We start from the raw sequence: 17961 nt of genomic DNA, 5'->3' as shown, positions 1-17961 counted from the left end.
GAGTTCCAGGACAGCCAGGGCTATACAGAGAAACCCTGTCTCAAAAAAAAAAAAAAAAAAAAGAAATGAGGTTGTGGTCCAGATACTCCCTCCCACCCCCGAATTGGTTTCTAAGTCTTCTAAGTCTTGGTTTACCTATAAAATATGCCAGAATATTTCAGATACTTATGAATACCCTCATCTCTAGCAGTACACACTGAATAACCACACTGTCGTTAAATTGTTTTAAGCTCTCAGTTTGTCCATGATATTTTGTCGCATCGTAAGAGTATTCTTTTTTTTTTTTCCCATGAAGTGATTTCCATTTTTACTTTGTTTGTGTTTTGCTTTTGTTTTTCGAGACAGGGTTTCTCTCTGTGTAGCCCTGGATGTCCTGGAACTGGATCTGTAGACCGGGCTGGCCTCGAACTCAGAGATCCGCCTGCCTCTACCTCCTCTGCCTCTGTGCTGGGATTAAAGGCGTGCGCCACCACCACTCACTCCACTTTTTATATTATGAATAAGAGGTTAGAGCTACATGACCTAAAGAGTTTAAAGAGTTTAGCATCTTTATTCCAAGAAGTACCTTATTTGTTTTATAAAACTATTTCTGTCAACTACTTTGTACCTAAAAGAAAAAAAAAGATAATCCTTAAAATGGCCACAGTTTCAAATATGGACATATTATGACATCAGGGAATTTTATATTGAGCAATTCTCCAGAAAATTACACCCTCTGTAACTAAAGCCAAATCCAGACCAAGATACATTATTGGATTGGTCATTCTCTCGGGAAGATGGTGAACCAGAGCCAGGAGCCATGTGTTTGTGTGCTTTCATTTCTGGTTTGCTTTAAAATTGCCCCATGTTCTAATATTCATTCTTCAGGTCCAAAATGGTTTGTTTCATTGCTCCCCATACTTAATTTTTGATCTGAGGAGTCTTTAAAAATATGATCAGCTGGGTGTGGTGGCACACGCCTTTAATCCCAGCACTTGGGAGGCAGAGGCAGGCGGATTTCTTTGTTCGAGGCCAGCCTGGTCTACAGAGTGAGTTCCAGGACAGCCAGGGCTACCTAGAGAAACCCTGTCTCGAAAAACCAAAAAAAAAAAAAAAGAGCAACTGGGTGTGGCCAGATCTTTGAGTTCAAGGCCAGCCTGGTTGCTGGGCAGCCAGGCTACCCAGAGAAACTTTGCCTTGGAAAACTAAAAAAGTAAAACAGGTCAATGTAGGGAGTTGAGTCTCTCCCACGTCTGCCTAAGTTCAGTGGGTTAATTTAGACTGCAGTATTTGTGTAACAAGTGCCTTAACTGGTTGTGGCATCTCACTGGCTTGAAACACAGTTAAAGAAAAGAAGACTCAGCTAGGCCTTGTGAGCTATATAGTACCAATTATCAATTGTCTTACAGCCTCTAACTAAAAATGTTTTTACAAATTGGTTAATAGCTTGTTTATGAAAGCACAAACAACAATTGCCCGGTTATATTTTGTTCCCAAAAGAAAAATAACCATGCTAATTAAAAGCTTAAATTAATGGGGCCAGTTATTAGCCCCTCGTACTCAAAACACAGAGGTAGGGTATTTCAAGACTGTCTACCTCAGCATGAATTCAGGCTCTTTCCAGAACATTCTCATCATTTACAGTAAATCAATGTACTTAGAGCTGTCTTTCTTAACATCATGTAGCAGCTGTTTGAGTCACAGGTATGACATCATAGGACAAGTTAAAGGCGATTCGGAGTGGATCTTTCTATATAGTGCACTTAGATGAAGGAACATTTAGAAAAAACACCCTATCTTCAACCCAGCAAAATAAAATACATACACATAGATTCCCCCTAGACTGGTGCTTCTCAAACTGTGGGGCGTGACCTTGGGGCCACATATTACATATTTACATTATGATTTGTAACATTAACAAAATTAGTTATGAAGTAGCAATGAAATATATTCCAGCTAGAGATCATCATAACATTAGGATCTGTATTAATGGATCGCAGCATCACGAAGGTTGAGAACCACTTCCCTAGATAAAGATGATCATATCCTGACATCTAAATCAATCAGTAATCAATCACTTATCACCATGATAAGTGCAGATTAAAGCTTTGTTCTTGGATAAGCATAGGCTAGCCTGGCTCAGTGAGCTGATCTATGATCATACTGATTGTGGGCAGTGTCAATTAATCATAGATTCAATAACCAATAAAGAAAATGAGAAAATAACATGCAAAAATTTAAAGAAAAAAATGAGAAAAATATGTCCACATCCTTACAAAACTTTTGTATCTTCTCTTGTCAAACCGCGTATCTCTCCTCGAACACCATTCCCTTCCTCCCACCAGTCATCTTCAAGTACACTTTTTCTTTTGAATGTGAAGAGCTTTTAAAATGAATATTGTTTTGCTTATTTCCTGTATAATCACCTACTTGTCATTATCAAGCAGCCTAAGCTTGAATATATACACTGCTTAGGTATATAATATTATTTTCTTTGGCTAAAATAAATATGAATGTATATCTGGTCATTTTTGTAATATTTAGTTCATAAGTTTAATTTTGGTTTTTTAGTGAATTGTAGGTATTTCTGAACAATGAACATTCACATGTAGGACAATGCATGACTTAGTGATTATGTTGCAAGCCAAAGTCCTGCCTATTTTGTATATAATAATCGCTATCCAGTTAATAAAACCCAGCTGTGAGGCTAAATCAAGTGTCTAATGGGAAGGATTACTGACATAAAGGCAAACATTACCAGGAATTGATTGGCTGAGTTCACAACAGCCCAGGAATCATTTAATGAGGGATTGGCAATACTTTGATTTACAAAGAGGAAAGTTTTAAAAGTTCACTATTACTTATCATTTTGAAAAACTCTCTCCTCCCCCTCCCTAGTCCTCCCTCTTTCCCTCCCCTACCTTTCTCCCTCCCTCTCTCCTCTTGTTTCTAGAGACAAAATGGTACCATAATTTTTTGATAGTTTCATACACGTATACAATGTATTTTATCAAATTCATCCTCCACTCCCTCTCCTATAATCTTCCCATAAATCGCTGACTTTAATTAGGGCTGTCAGGATGTGCATGGATGTAGGTGCCATCTAACCTCCAACTAGAGGTTCTTCTGGGGTTGTTCAGAGATCCACCAGTCTGACTCATGTTTTGGTTTTAGTTAATTAGACAATTATTATTATTATTATCATTATTATTTTTATTATAAAAAGAGACTGGCCAGGACCCAACCAGAGAAAATTTTCTAGATAAGGCCCTAGTTATTGTTAGCCCAAGGATTATAAAGGCAAAAACCATGAAGTAAAAATTTTGGGGAGCCAAATTAACTCATATTCTGTTTGAGTGCTGGCAAGGCTTAATTTTGTAACAAACATCCAGCAGGTGCCTCATCCATCCATCCATCCATCCATCCATCCATCCATCCATCCATCCATCCATCCATCCATCCAAGCAAGCAGGCAAAGAAGCAAGCAGGCAGGCAAGTAAGCCTTTCATTCAAAAGCAAAGCTTAGCAGTTAGCCTGTATAGTCTTGTGATCTATTATTACCTTGTAGGAATAGCTGAGGCAATGAAATATTTTGTAACAATCAACAATTTTTAAAAAATAGTCCAACTGTACCAGGAAGTGCTCCATCTCAGGCCAGCTGATAAGGTACATTCAAGGTAGGAGCGACTTCCTCATAGCTTATACAAGCTAAAAACACTTTTTTTTTTTTTTACAAGCTTAGCACAGTTAAATTTATCCCATAAACAGCATTCACCATCACACTATCACCAGCCAAACCCATGAAAAGAGCTCTCCAGCCACCATCACTAACAAACAATACCTCAGCCACCATCACTAACAATGCCTTCCAGGCTGAGGTGGGGCCTCATGAGTTCTTTCCTTAACTGTGCTAGGGTGGCTTGATCTTGTACAGCTCTTATGCAGGCAACCTCAGTTACTCTGGGATTTTCGAGTGGAAAAACCTTGTCAGGTCCAGAAAACTATTTCTCAGCAGCCTTCCCTGAGCTCTGGCTCTTAGGATCTGCCTCCCCCAACCCCCATCTAGATTGGCCTGCACATGGGAGCATGTTGAATGTAGATATGTCTCAACTACAGATGAGTACCCCACCATCAATTACTTTCTGTACTTTACCAGCTGTGACTCTTTCTAATAACAGCAGAGAGAATCTGCTCTGATGGAGGGTGAAAGCTTCACTAATCTATGTTTGTAAGTATAAGTATTTAGAAGGTAATTTGATATTTAGCAGAACAATAGTAGTGAGTTCTCCACAGAGCCTACGCCGATCTCAGCCACATGCTCTGGCAAAGATTTACAGTACTGGGTATGAAGTTCTTCCTCTGGAGTGAGCCTGAAAATTCCAATTAGAAAGCTGTTGGTTACCCCCATACCATTCATGACCATATTGCACAAATAGGCATCTCTTGCCAGGCTAATCATCATGGTGTCTCATAGAGCAGCTAGGTAAGACTGTTGGTGACTTTTCTCCCACAGTAGCATGCAAAAACAGAACAGAACAGAACAAAACAAAACAAAACAAGAAAAAACCACCACCACCACCACCACAACAAAAGCCATATCCATATAAACACTGGGTGGTCGTGGAGGTCTATCTGCAATCCCATCTTGTGGGAAGCAGATCAGGGAATTAGCAAGTTGAGCTAAACAGTGTGCTCTGGATTCAGTGAGAGGCCCTTCCTGAACCCTGAAGGTGGAGAGAGATTGAGGAAACACCCAACATTAACTTCATGCTTCTATACACATACACTTATAACTCCCCCCCCCATAACACTCACATACATATGAACGTGTATACATGCATGAAGATGACATAGATATACATACCAATGGAGCTATTTGTCTTCTGTGTTCAAACTACTTCCACAAGGCAACCTTTGAAGAGAATTTTGACTAGGAAGCAGTGTTTTTCCCGTGTTCAAAAGATTAAGTCAGAGCCGGGCGTGGTGGCGCATGCCTTTAGTCCCAGCACTCGGGAGGCAGAGGCAGGCGGATTTCTGAGTTCGAGGCCAGCCTGGTCTACCAAGTGAGTTCCAGGACAGCCAAGGCTATACAGAGAAACCCTGTCTCGAAAAAAAAAAAAAAAGAAAAGAAAAGAAAAGGCTGGGGTGAGGTGGGGAGTGAAGATAATATGGGCAAACTCGAAAGTGTTTATACTCCGTATACCTGTGTCTTCTATATCCTACTAGGGATATGATAAACTCTGGTCAGCCATGCCCCGACTTTCATCATGCAGGAGTGAACAGAAATTGGAAATCTGTAGCTATGGAAAAAGAATTGGTTTGAGAAAATAGACTGTGGGATTGCTGTTGTATTCCTGGCTCCAGGCAACTGATATAGATCAGTGGCTCTCACTTCTGACACAAATTCCTACTATAGACTGACTTAACGCTCTCCTCAGAGTTGTGTGCTGGAGCCTGGCCTCAAGTGTGACAATATTTAAGGATACATGTAGTGTTTCTCATCCCATGGGGTTGTTTTTCTCTGTGCACACACAAAGATGCCAAATGAGGACTTGGGAAAAGGGAGTGGATATTTGCAAGCCAGAGAGCACCCTCTCCAGCAACCAAAGTGACCAGTATTAATACAGGATACAGCAGCCTACATTGTCACAATTCCCCGCTAGAGTACTAGATCGGCTTCTGTGGCTTTAGACATAAAAATCTCTTCGCCTTTACCTATGAAGACGAATTTTAAGGTATGCTATCTGGTTTAGAATGATATCAAAGGGAAGCTGTCCCAAACTGGCCTGATTCCCACTTGCCACAGACTAAATCATCACAGTTGTATATCTTAAGAACTGAAGGTGCTACGCTATGTTTTACTTTACATCCATCAACATAAATTTTATCCATAATAAAAAAGTCCTGTAACTTGGTTTAGAATACAATTCCATTGGAAGATTATGACTACCCTTTTCAGATCTTTTCTCCTCCTTCTAGACTTAAAAAAAAAGAATTATTTATTTTATGTATATGAGTACACTGTAGCTGTCTTCAGACGCACCAGTAAAGGGCAGCAGATCCCATTACAGATGGTTGTGAGCGACCAAGTAGTTGCTGGGAATTGAACTCAGGACCTCTGGAAGAGCAGTCAGTGCTTTTAACCACTGAGCCATCTCTCCAGCACCCTCTTTCTAGATTTTTTATTTTGGCACTTCCACTAAAAAAAAAATCCATTAATTTACAAACATACCTATAAGAGTATTTAAAAATCTCACCAGTGGCGTATTTTTGACTATCCGATTGTATAATAAAAGGTGAAAGACCTATGCTAACTGAAGAGAAGCCAGAGTGTATTTTACTGTATAGAGAACTGATTTTAGACAATTCTACACTGTTACAGCCAGGGGACTTATTTTTTTCTTTTTGACAATTCATTTCATCATTTTGAACCAAAATATTTGTTTCCTGTATGAAACAGTGATAAGATGATCTCCCCCTCCCCCCCCAACACGTGCAAGATACAAATGGGAAAACCAAAGTGATGCTAAAGGCTCAACAGTGGAACCTGTTATTTGTGTCGCCTCCGTTTTAATTGGCAAGCTGTGGCTTTAGCGTGATTAAGAAGTGCACCGCCAGGAGGCCATCTAAACAGGCTTGAGAAGCTTCACATACAACACAACCTGGTTAAAGCCGGACAGAGCAAACCTGGATAATAGGCTTGAAAGAGGCTCCAACCCAATGGGTCTGCTCTTCCCAGCTCTTCTCTTCAGCCGATCCCTTCATGTGCACATTTATGGTTTTTCTTCCCACCAAAGTTTAGAGAAAGAAGAAACTATGATACGTGGCACACTTCCTAGTCTCTTAACAACGTTTTGGGGGCAGAGATCAGGCGTAGCCTTGTCTGTTTATTCAGGTTCATCACTGGGCAGACTTCTGCACCATTTCCATGGAAGTAGGTGAGGAATTCTCAGATTTTCTTTGAATTGGGCTGAAACTTAATTTTCTGTATTTATTCGTATAGATTGGTGGGAAATATTTTTCACTAGTAAATGTAGTTGCTTAATAAAGCTTAGAGTTTAAATTAGAAGAATAAAACATTTCCTCAGTTTTAAAAATTCTAATAATAATCACTGTCTAATTTATATTACCTAATACCTTTTACTTATAGGATTAGCATATCAGAAAAACCAGATTTTATCCTGTTGTAACAGATACTGCCTAAGTTTCTTTTGCAACAGGCAGTTTAAGATAATATTTATTTCAAGGGAAATAAACAGAGACATAAATAATACGCTTGTTAGTTTTATATTTTCCTGTGTTAGAATTTGGTACCTGTTCCTTACATCTTAGTTCTTTTAAGAGTGCTGCAGGCAAATGTCGTTCGGGATCCCTTCTGCTTCTTCCTCACCATCTAGGCACTGGATATTGAAATGTACATAACGTATAGCAAAAATCAGCTCAGCATGCCTGGTTAGTTACACAGTGCTACTGTCAAGATACAGCAATCTATCAGACAGGAAATCTCTCTGAAGAAATCACTACGAAAATGTACAATGTTATCTAGTAAACTTTTTTTTTGTGCTTCTAATATCATTTATTTAAAGATTTATTTATTTATTTATTATGTGTAAGTACACTGTAGCTGTCTTCAGACACACCAGAAGAGGGCATCAGATCTCATTGTGGGTGGTTGTGAGCCACCATGTGGTTGCTGGGATTTGAACTCAGAACCTATTGGAAGAGCAGTCAGTGCTCTTACCCATTGAGCCATCTCGCCAGCCCCTAATATCATTTTTTAAAGCTAACGTTTATCTATATGTTATAGCCAGAGTTCCATTTATCTCAGTTTAAATTCTATGTCATCAAGGAGCCTGATGCTTGCATCTTGCTTTAAGCGATGACCATGTGCACTAGGAATGTGGCTCCCGGGGAAGTTACAAGGAGATAAATGAGGCCCCGTGTGGACTCAGTGCTCTGTGGTATGTGGTAAACGTGCAGCCTCTCAGTCATGCTCTTCCCTGGAGGATTACCCAAACGTTTGCATTCCTACAATATATTTTTTCAGAAAATACTCTTCCTGAGAATACAAACCTGCTTCACCGACCTCTTCCTGAGGCAAGCCATTCCTACACTAGGGAATGCGGCTTGACGACCTCAGGAAAAAACAAATATTGCCAGCAATTCCTTTACTGCACCTAGTACATGTTCTGGAATTTTCAGATGAGAATACTGCTTAACTTCAAATAACTTCAAAACATAGAAAAGATTTGTCAAGGCAGCCTCTCTGCAGGAGCAGCAGTAGCAGCAACAACAGCAGCAACAACAGCAGCAACAACAGCAGCAACAACAATAAAAACTGAACATAGAGGAAAAAACCCGAGACAATTCTGAGAATAGCTATATAACCCGTCTCCCTTCATACACCTTAGTGTTGTACTGATTGCTTTCCTTCATTGTTCTTGGCATCAGTGTGCTGCTAACTCACCAACATTGAGAAGCAGCAAACCAAAAGGCACATAGTTTAAGAAAGCAGACTCTTGTGGTTTAGTGGGTATGATCCCCAGGCTCGGCCAAATTGTGTGGATAGAGTAATAAACACAAAGAGGAAACAGCATTAGCCACTGATGCCAAGAAAATCATGTGAACCCAGAAGATGTTTCTCCAAAATGATTCCCCTTTGCTAGTAGTCAGCATTGTCTCTCATGCCTTTCATCCACAGACCATGTGTGAAGACTTAGTCAAAGTAAAATCTCACTTCTTCCAGATATAGGAAAGAACTCACTAACATATATTCATTATGAAACTTTCTTTCTTTATTTTTGAGATAGGGTCTCACTCTGCAACTCTGGCTGTCCTGGAACTCACTATGTAAAGCAGGCTGGCCCTAGAGATCTGCCTGCCTCTGTGGATGGGATTAAAGGCATTTGCCACCATGTCGGTCCAGCCTATAAAAGTTTTTAAAAGATCAACAATATGTGTAAAGTAAAGTGAATGCACCAGGAGGCTCTAATTTAATTAGCAGCAAGCTTGTGATACATGTACTATCCCCATGCCTACCCCCAGGACAGGGTTTGTGTAGTATTGACTGTCCTGGAACTTGTTTTTGTAGACTAGACTGGCCTTGAACTCACAGAGATCTGCCTGCTTCTGTCTTCTGAGTGCTGGGTTTAAATACATGCACCAACACAGTGGCTCATGTGTAAGATTAATATATGAATTTTCTAGATAATTTACAGATGACAATTCATACACTGCTTCACTGCAGAGATGTTGGACTAGACCAGTGAGTGTCTACTAGTTGTATCACGCCCTTTCATGAGGAATCCTTTTCACAAGGAATGTATTAGAAAGCTATTCCTCAAATCCGCCCCCCCCTTCCATGAGGATCCCAAAGTCTTGGGAGGGCCTTGCTATAGATATCTCATTTAGAGCTGAGCACTTCATCTTTAGCTGAAAAGATAAACATTTCCTTACTGAGTGGTCTTGAAATATTTGATATTGTCAGTTGATTGTAGACATAGATCTGCTTAATGACTCTCAGTTCTCCATGAATCCATACAGCTGCCAAAATACATTGATGACTGGAGCTTTCAGTTGTCTTCAGCTTTTGCATATGATTAACACATTGAGTATGCCAACGAGTGGAATTTTCTTTGTCATTTTCATGTATACATATGTCAACATTTATTTAGATCCACCTGCCTTGCAACTTTCTGTCCTCCCCCCCCCCTCCTCTGTTCTCCCCTCTCCTTGTTTGTTAATCCTGCTCTCAGGCCGCCCTTGCTCTTTTCCATGCATTTGTTTGGCTTTGTTTACTTAACACGATGGTTTTCACGGGTATCCATTTTCGTGGGACTGACTTGATTCCATTCTTTGTGGATGAATAAGAACTCCATTATACATATGTGGCATATTTTCTTCTTTATTTTCTCTTTCTTTTTTAAATTTTATGTGCATTGGTGTTTTGCTTGCTCATACCATCTTAGCATACAGATGTGTGTCTGTGTTAGATCCCCTGTAACTGGAGTTACAAACAGTTATGTGTTGCCACGGGAGTGCTGGGACTCAACCCCCGGGTTCTCTAGAAGAGCACCCGGTGTTCTTAGCCATTGAGCATCTTTCCAGCCTCGTGACATATTTTCTTTATCTGTTCATATGACGAAGGCACCCACATAAATCAGAAAGTATGAGTCTTTCAACCTTGCTTTTCTATCGGATTGCTTAAGCTGTGGTAAATAGCTAGAATCTCCACATGAATTTTAAGATTTCCTTATCAATGTTGACAAAAAAAAAATTACCTGGGGATTGTATAGAGGTTACATGAACTATGTAGACTACACTGAGGAATATTGTCATCTTAATAGTAAAGTTTTTGTTCTGGGGACAGATGGGTATATTTTTAACCAATTTAGGTCTTGAATTCGTCTCTATTTTTACTAAGTTAAATATACATCCCTGAATAATAGCTCAGACACGGGCAGGCCTCCCGTCTTCTCTCACTCTGCTGTCTGCTAAAATGGATGTAGATGGGAGGAAGTGGACAAACTAGAGGAATATGAATCAAAAGAATGTCAACCCCCCAATATTCTTGGCATGCCTTATTACGTGTGACAGTCAGGGATGCTGGTTTTGTGAGGATTTTTGAGTATTTATCATGTAATATTCTGAGAGAAAATTTCTTCAATGAAACAGCACATTTAAAAATCTACATATAATACATATCATTCCTATTTACATATGCAGAGTATTACAGTACATACATGTGTAACAGCATGCGCAAGTTGTAGATGGAAACACACTGATTTGTTCCAGTGGTGAGTTATTTGTGGAGAGGGAAGGTCAAGGGGGTGAAGAAGGAAGAGGCTAGGGCTCTGAGTATATTTTTTTCTATAACAGTGTTTTCAGGTATTTCTGTCATAATTTTAAATATGAGGTATTTTTTGTCAACCTCTGTCATAATAAGACTAAATCACATACTGATCTTGAGGTCCAGGGTGTTGTTGAAAGCTGGCTGAAGTTGAGGTCACAGGAGTGAAATGGATATATTTAATGCTCTCTCAACTGTGGCCACTGAGAGGTGTCGCATCTTCAGGAGCTTATAAAGATCTGCTTCCATGAGGCCTTGTATTCTAGGTATATGGGGGTCTTGTTGTCTGATGGCTAACACTTAGATGGTTTCACTGATTCCAATAACATTCTCATGACTGAAGCACAGGAAGATTTTTATCTCTGAGTCCTCTGGCCATCAGTGTGATAACAAACATATTCATCTGGGTGATAGATATTCAAACTGCTAACATAGTCTTTTCTAGTAACAAGTTAGTTGTATTGTTCTGGGAAATGCAGCACACCCTGGGGATTTAATGGGACAAAACCATTCAGTTCGCCTCAAGCAAGAAACCAAGGACATATTGGTAAACTATGTTATCATAGTCAATTTATAAAATAGGGTCGATTTGCAAAATAATCCCACCCTTCTAGGGACTGTCTATTTATCCTCTATGTCAACAAATCCGTACTTTTATTTTAAGCCTGGCCTTGTTTGTTTGGGGCCCGCAGAGACGACTAAGCTGTTTAGGGGCCGTGGATGCTCTCTCAGAGCATCAGAGTTTGCCTTCCAGCATCCGTATCAGGCTGCTTACAAGCCCCTGTAACTCCAGCTTCACGACCTCCCCCACCCCATTCTGCCACTCTCACCCCACCCTGCCACTACAGACACAGATACATATGTTCTCATACAAAGATCAGTCACGCTTTGGATCTTCCCTTTGCTTATGCCAGATCCCTTGTAGCTTTAGCCTCATTTGAGTCAGGTTTGGAATAAATGAAATCCACTCAGGTCCCCAGTATGTCCCATTTTAAAGGAACTCTAATGAGAGGTTCCAATTTTTACAAACTGGAATTGCCAGCGTTATTTACTGGCTGTTTGGACCTGGTGTACTAAGAAAGTAGCCGAGGGCTGGAGAGATGGCTCAGTGGGTAAGAGCACCCGACTGCTCTTCCGAAGGTCCGGAGTTCAAATCCCAGCAACCACATGGTGGCTCACAACCATCCGTAACAAGATCTGATGCCCTCTTCTGAAGTGTCTGAAGACAGCTACAGTGTACTTACATATAATAAATAAATAAGTCTTTAAAAAAAAAAAAAAAGAAAANAAAAGCCGAGCCGGGCGTGGTGGCACTTTATCCCAGCACTTGGGAGGCAGAGGCAGGTGAATTTTTGAGTTCGAGGCCAGCCTGGTCTACAAAGTGAGTTCCAGGACAGCCAGGGCTACACAGAGAAACCCTGTCTCAAAAAACCAAAAAAAAAAAGTAGCCGAACTATTTTGATGGCCCAGAATCCAGGAATGGTGAGGATCGTATTCTGTGTTGTGTGAAGGGAAAAAAAGGGAGAGGCTGTACCGAGACAGAATAAAGCAACTAGAGATACCTGATGGTGCTCAGTCACTTGGTTCTAGCTGTTTCTGAGATTAATACAAATCAGTCCTTTTAGGCCTACGTAGCTCTACATTTTCTGGAACGTGGTTAGTGACATTTTGACCTAATTCATCTAAGCTGGTTTTGACTACTTTGGGACCAAGCAAAGACTAAGTGATGTTTTAAGCCGCAGCTTTTAAATAGAATTAACTAGATAGATTTAGAGTCTCTATTCTTGAGTTTTTAGCAGGCATTCTACCTAAGCCAGCATTCTGAACCAGACAGACAAAAACCTTACTTCACAGTACATTCAAAAAACAGCTGCAACGGACTTCCATGGCATCAAATGGAATCAGAGTATCTGAAAGTATTTGAAAAAAATAAATTAAAACCTAGATGTTTAGTAGAAATACTCTTTATAATCACATGTGTGTATCAGACTCTCATAATGGCATGGGGTATGTTGTATGAATTATAAATTTGTAACATTGCTGGTGATAACAGGTGATAACATTCAGCTATGTTCTAGTATTTTCAATGGGTCATGAGAAACCCAATGATATAGTTTACCAGTGATTTTAGTGACGCTGAACGTAAAATGGCACTTATTACTTTACTATTCATGTGTTTCAACCCACCCATGCCTTTTTTTATTTATGTATTTTTCTATTTGTCAGTATTCTGATTTGGCAGTTTCTGGAATCCAGAATTACGACAGAAACTTCTATAACTAAGATTATGCAGTCTTAGTTATTCTGTTATAGAAGTAAAAATTGAGACAATTACATATATGATACAAAGGCAGGCCTTTGAAGGGGTAGCTGTATTTCATGCATCGGCTCTGACTCCGAAGCCTCAATGTCCAGTTTCCCGGTCCTTTCCTGGTTGGTTATCGTTTCCTTTCCTCTGGAGTGCAAAGAGGAAGTCGGTTTTTTTGTCTTTTGTTTTTTAAAGGTACATGTTTTCAACTTCTTTTCCTTTTAAGATCCAGATCTTTAAATCATTCTGAAACAGGAAATGTCTCATTTCCTACGGGAATCCATTTCCCTCAGGGTGCAAAAGGGCTGGCTCATCACTTGCCTGTCTTAAAAGTGGACCACTCCATAAACCGGGGAAAGGTGATTTGAGGAGCTGAAGGGAGGGAGCCGCTGGCGTCCACTGTGTGCAGCTACTCATTGCTTATCTCGCAGAAAACCTGGTTAGGAAACGAGTTCTCAAACAAATACCACAAGAGACACGGAGGGGATTTGTGACAATGCTTCCTTCTGAAGGAGGGACCAAAGCAAGAGGAAAGAGTAAGACAATGTTGAGAGTTGCCTTCAGAATGTTAACATCAAGAACAATAAAAAGTTGGAAAATAAGAGTTCTGACTAAGAAAGCATAGTTGCTGAGTTGCATGTAAAGTGCAACCTGTTTAGACCCAAAGCAGTTTTTAAAAATATATTAATATAACAAGTATAATAAGCAGGTATTTTATTATTTTAGCATATATAGTATATGTACATATATTTGTATAATATAATATATATAATTATATATATTTTGTATATATATACAAAATCATATAAAGAATATATATGCATAATATTTTGTAATACAAAATAATATAATCTTTAATGATTTTTTTCACTATTCATTTACATTTCAAATGCTATCCTGAAAATCCCCTATCCCCCCCCCCGCCCTGCTCCCCAACCCACCCACCCCCACTTCCTGGCCCTGGCATTCCCCTGTACTGGGGCATATGATCTTTGCAAGACCAAAGGCCTCTCCTCCCATTGATGGCCGACTAGGCCATCTTCTGCTACATATGCAGCTAGAGACACAAGCTCTGGGGGCACTGGTTAGTTCATATTGTTGTTCCACCTATAGGGTTGCAGACCCCTTCAGCTCCTTGGGTACTTTTTCTAGCTCCTTCTTTAGGGGCCTGTGCTCCATCCAATAGATGACTGTATTTGCCAGGCACTGGCATAGCCTCACAAGAGACAGCTATATCAGGGTCCTGTCAGAAAAATCTTTCTGGCATATGCAATAGTGTCTGGGTTTGGTGGTTGTATATGGGATGGACCCCCGGGTGGGGCAGTCTATGGATGGTCCTTCCTTCTGGCTCAGCTCTGAACTTTGTCTCTGTAACTCCTTCCATGGGTCTTTAATGATTTTTTTACAGTCCAGTTCCTTATCCCATTCCTTCCTCTTCCCCCGACCTCCCCTCTCAAAGAGACCCCTAGGGCCTCAAGCCCCTCAAGGGTTATGTGTGGCTTCTCTGACTGAGGCCAGACTAGGCAGTCCTCTGCTGTATATGTGTCAGGGGCCTCGGTCCAGCTAGTGTATGCTGCCTGCCGAACCAGTTTTTTTTTTTTATTCATTCATTTTAGTTTGCATTTAAAGCATCAAGCCATCATTCTGTCCTGTCCTCCCCACCGGTACTTACATTTAGAGTCCACATATGAGAGATAGTACCAATCTATATTAACCTGCATTTACACATCTCTCAAACATTTTCTGTTTACCTTGTATTTTCAAGGCTGAAAGATGGCCTCCTGTTGAATGCTATTAAATGTTCATATGTATTTGTAACCCTAAATGCTTTATGTACATGTTTTAAAGGTGAGCTTTAAAATGTGCTGACAGCAGCTTGTGAGAATGCATTAAATGTGACGTAGTAAATTCACTCGGACGCTTTTGAGATTCCTGCTAGCCTACAGATGCATCCACACTGACTGCTTATTAAGCATGTTTGTGTTCTGTATTTCAGAAATGACTTACAAAATGAAGAAAGAACATGCCTTTTGGGCCACTGTGTGTCTGTTGCTTAGCCTTGTCCCCGAGCTTCTTAATGCTCTGTCTGAGGAAGCTGATGACACAGGTAAAATATTGCAAAGATTGATTTTATTTTATTTTATTTTTTAGCTTGTCAAAACTCTCTATTTAGTATAAAATTCACTGAGCTAGAATTTTTATATTTTTAATTTTTGTTTTATTATTATATGTGTATGTGTGTTTTGCCTGTATTCATGACTGTGCACCAGGTGTGTGTGCAGTGTCCCCAGAAAACAGAAGACAGCATTGAGTCTCTTGAAACTGGAGTTATAGCCTGTTACAACCCAGTACTTAATAGATAAAGGACACATTTTTAATATTCAAAATTAAAGTTTTGGGTGCTGGGAATCAAACCTGGGAGCCTCTAGAAGAGCAGCAACTGCTCTTAGCTAATAAGCCATCTTTCCTTAGGCTCTTTTTTCTTTTTTTTTCTTAAAAAAAAAAAAAACCAAAGTGGTATTTTTCTTAAGACAATTCTTGTATTGCGTGTGCTAGTTTTTAGACTATCCAAAATCAAGTCACTTCAGCAAGAGAGACGTCTTAGGTAAGCTCTGAAATACTGCAGGAAGCGAAGATCTGAAGGGGGTTCTTGCTAACAGTTTTGTCTTTGAGCTAGGAGAAGCAAGAGAAGGAAAAGAACTATAGAACTATATACCCGAGCGCCAGTCACCCTTTCCTTTTTACCGGTATTTTCAAGATAACAATGTCTGAGATGAGACAAGACATCAAAGGGGCTGGTGTGGACTCGAGTTCCAATTTCATGAAGTGCGAGATAAGAATATTAATAATGAAAAAAATGTGTGCAGTCATCATTGTAGATTTATATATTTTCCCCAAGTAACAATTTGTACAAAACTATTGATAGAACTCAAGTTATTGATAATGGGAAATATTCACAACTTGAAAGTCTCAAATTATAGTGTAGTTCTGACATATACTAGAGTCTCATATATGCATCCTCATCTCCGGTGAGTTTGTCCAGTGTATTCCCCAGGAACACGGTTGCGTAGATTCATCCCCTGAGCCTGATGCCGTAGTTGATGGGAGGGAGGGAATGATGGCGGCCGAGACGAGAGTCTTAAATCCCCACAGCGTCAAGGAGGGTTCTCAACTACACTACAGACTGACCTTGCAACTATGAGCTTTTGCTTCAGTCTCAGAGGGCTAGGGTGGGAGGGCGGAGTCCTGCAGCTAGCTCCAGCTTGATTTAATATTGTAGATTTGACGTTCTTTTGGTCAATTAGTTGCACAGTCTTATCTAGGTTTGTTTTATTTCTGTTTAATTTTTCATTAGTTTTACAATACCGAGAGGCACACAGCATGTGACCCTTAGGAAGCTATCTGTCGGCCCCTCGATCCACAAACACTCTCCAGGGGAGGGGCACTCTAACACTCAGGCATCCTGTGACCCTTGAGCATTTCGTATTTCACTGAGCTTTTTATTTGACATCCCAAGACACAGGGAAGGAAACCAGACTGTTACCCTTACGCTAGGAGATACAAAATATAAACACTCAATTACAAATATTTAAATGTAAATTATAATTCTATTTTTTTGGCTACATCAGATCAGATTTTTGCTATATTATTCTGCAAATGTTCTAGTTTCATGGGTACAAAGGGATATTCCTTATTTTTTAAACAATATTCTCAACTCTTCCAAGTGTAAGAAAAATTATCCTTACTCCTTCCCAAAGGAAGTCTGCTGTGCGCTCTTTAGTAAGCTCTTCAATAAACTACTATTGTAATTATTATAAATTAGTGATTGCAAGCTTCATGAAAAGGGTCTGCTGCCTGGTATATTGTTGTATCTGCAATAACAACCCAGTTCTTGATAGATACGTATTCAGGACACAAACTCAAAAAGGTTATCCCAATAATGAAAACCAAGGCAGGCATACACCTTCCTGTGTTTGTGGATGGCTGTGTGCGTCAGAGATTAACCTGAGGCCTTCCTGTTGTCTGGGTCGTCCTGCTTAGGTGTGAGCAGTAACAAGATCAATGCATAGAATATACTGATATGAAATTATGGTAATTTCATTAATATGGAAATTCTAAAGAAGAATAAGCTAATAACGAAATAAAAAGTTAATAGTGTTTTTGTCTTTACGCAGTTGCTGTGAATTTAGCACCAGATTTCCATCAAAAATGAGTTCCAACTTTATAAAGCAATTTTTAGAGTGCTATTGAGCAGACATTATTTTATTAAATTGAATTGTTTAGTCCAAGTATTTGGGTTAAATCTCAGCCATACAGGTCTGTGACAATCTTACTCTTATTGTTGTGAATTATACCTGGTATAATAGCACATGAGGGTCAGTTCTATCATCTGCAGGCATAAATCTGAGCAACTCGATAAAACCTGCATCACAGAGAACATCTACAAAGGTAGATCTGGTTTTTCGAGACAGGGTTTCTCTGTGTACCCTTGACTGTCCTGGAACTCACTCTGTAGACCAGGCTGGTCTTGAACTCAGAGATCTGCCTGCCTCTGCCTCCTGAGTGCTGTGATTAAAGGTGTCTGGCATCACTACTGGGAGATCATTAGATGATTTTATAACAAAGTCCCATGAGATTGCAATTACTCAGAAGAAAGTTTGCCCGTTATTACTGTAACTAAATCAACAGCTTTGAAGAAACAACTTTTTTGTGGCACACTCTCCCCCTCTTGTGGCAAAACTATTAAATAGCAGGCTGAACTTGGTCTCTGTCTTCATGAACACACACACACACACACACACACACACACACACACACACACACA

The 17961-nt window shown here is 39.9% G+C and overlaps 1 protein-coding gene across 5 annotated transcripts in view; it reads left to right on the top strand.

Moving 5' to 3' along the window:
- The window catches only part of Tfpi (tissue factor pathway inhibitor), a 44667-nt gene that overhangs the window by 3517 nt on the left and 23189 nt on the right, over window positions 1-17961 (top strand). For all 5 annotated transcript variants that reach the window (XM_029537065.1, XM_029537064.1, XM_029537066.1 and 2 more), the window contains exon 3: window positions 15133-15243. In XM_029537065.1, the coding sequence (XP_029392925.1) occupies window positions 15135-15243 (109 nt within the window). In that variant the 5' untranslated portion in view covers window positions 15133-15134. The remainder of the gene's footprint in view (window positions 1-15132; window positions 15244-17961) is intronic.

The sequence above is a fragment of the Mus pahari genome, chromosome 3, assembly GCF_900095145.1.
Source record: "Mus pahari chromosome 3, PAHARI_EIJ_v1.1, whole genome shotgun sequence".
Taxonomy (NCBI): Eukaryota; Metazoa; Chordata; class Mammalia; order Rodentia; family Muridae; genus Mus; species Mus pahari.
Note: the sequence above shows the minus strand (reverse complement) of the source record. Positions and strands in the feature narration are given on the sequence as shown.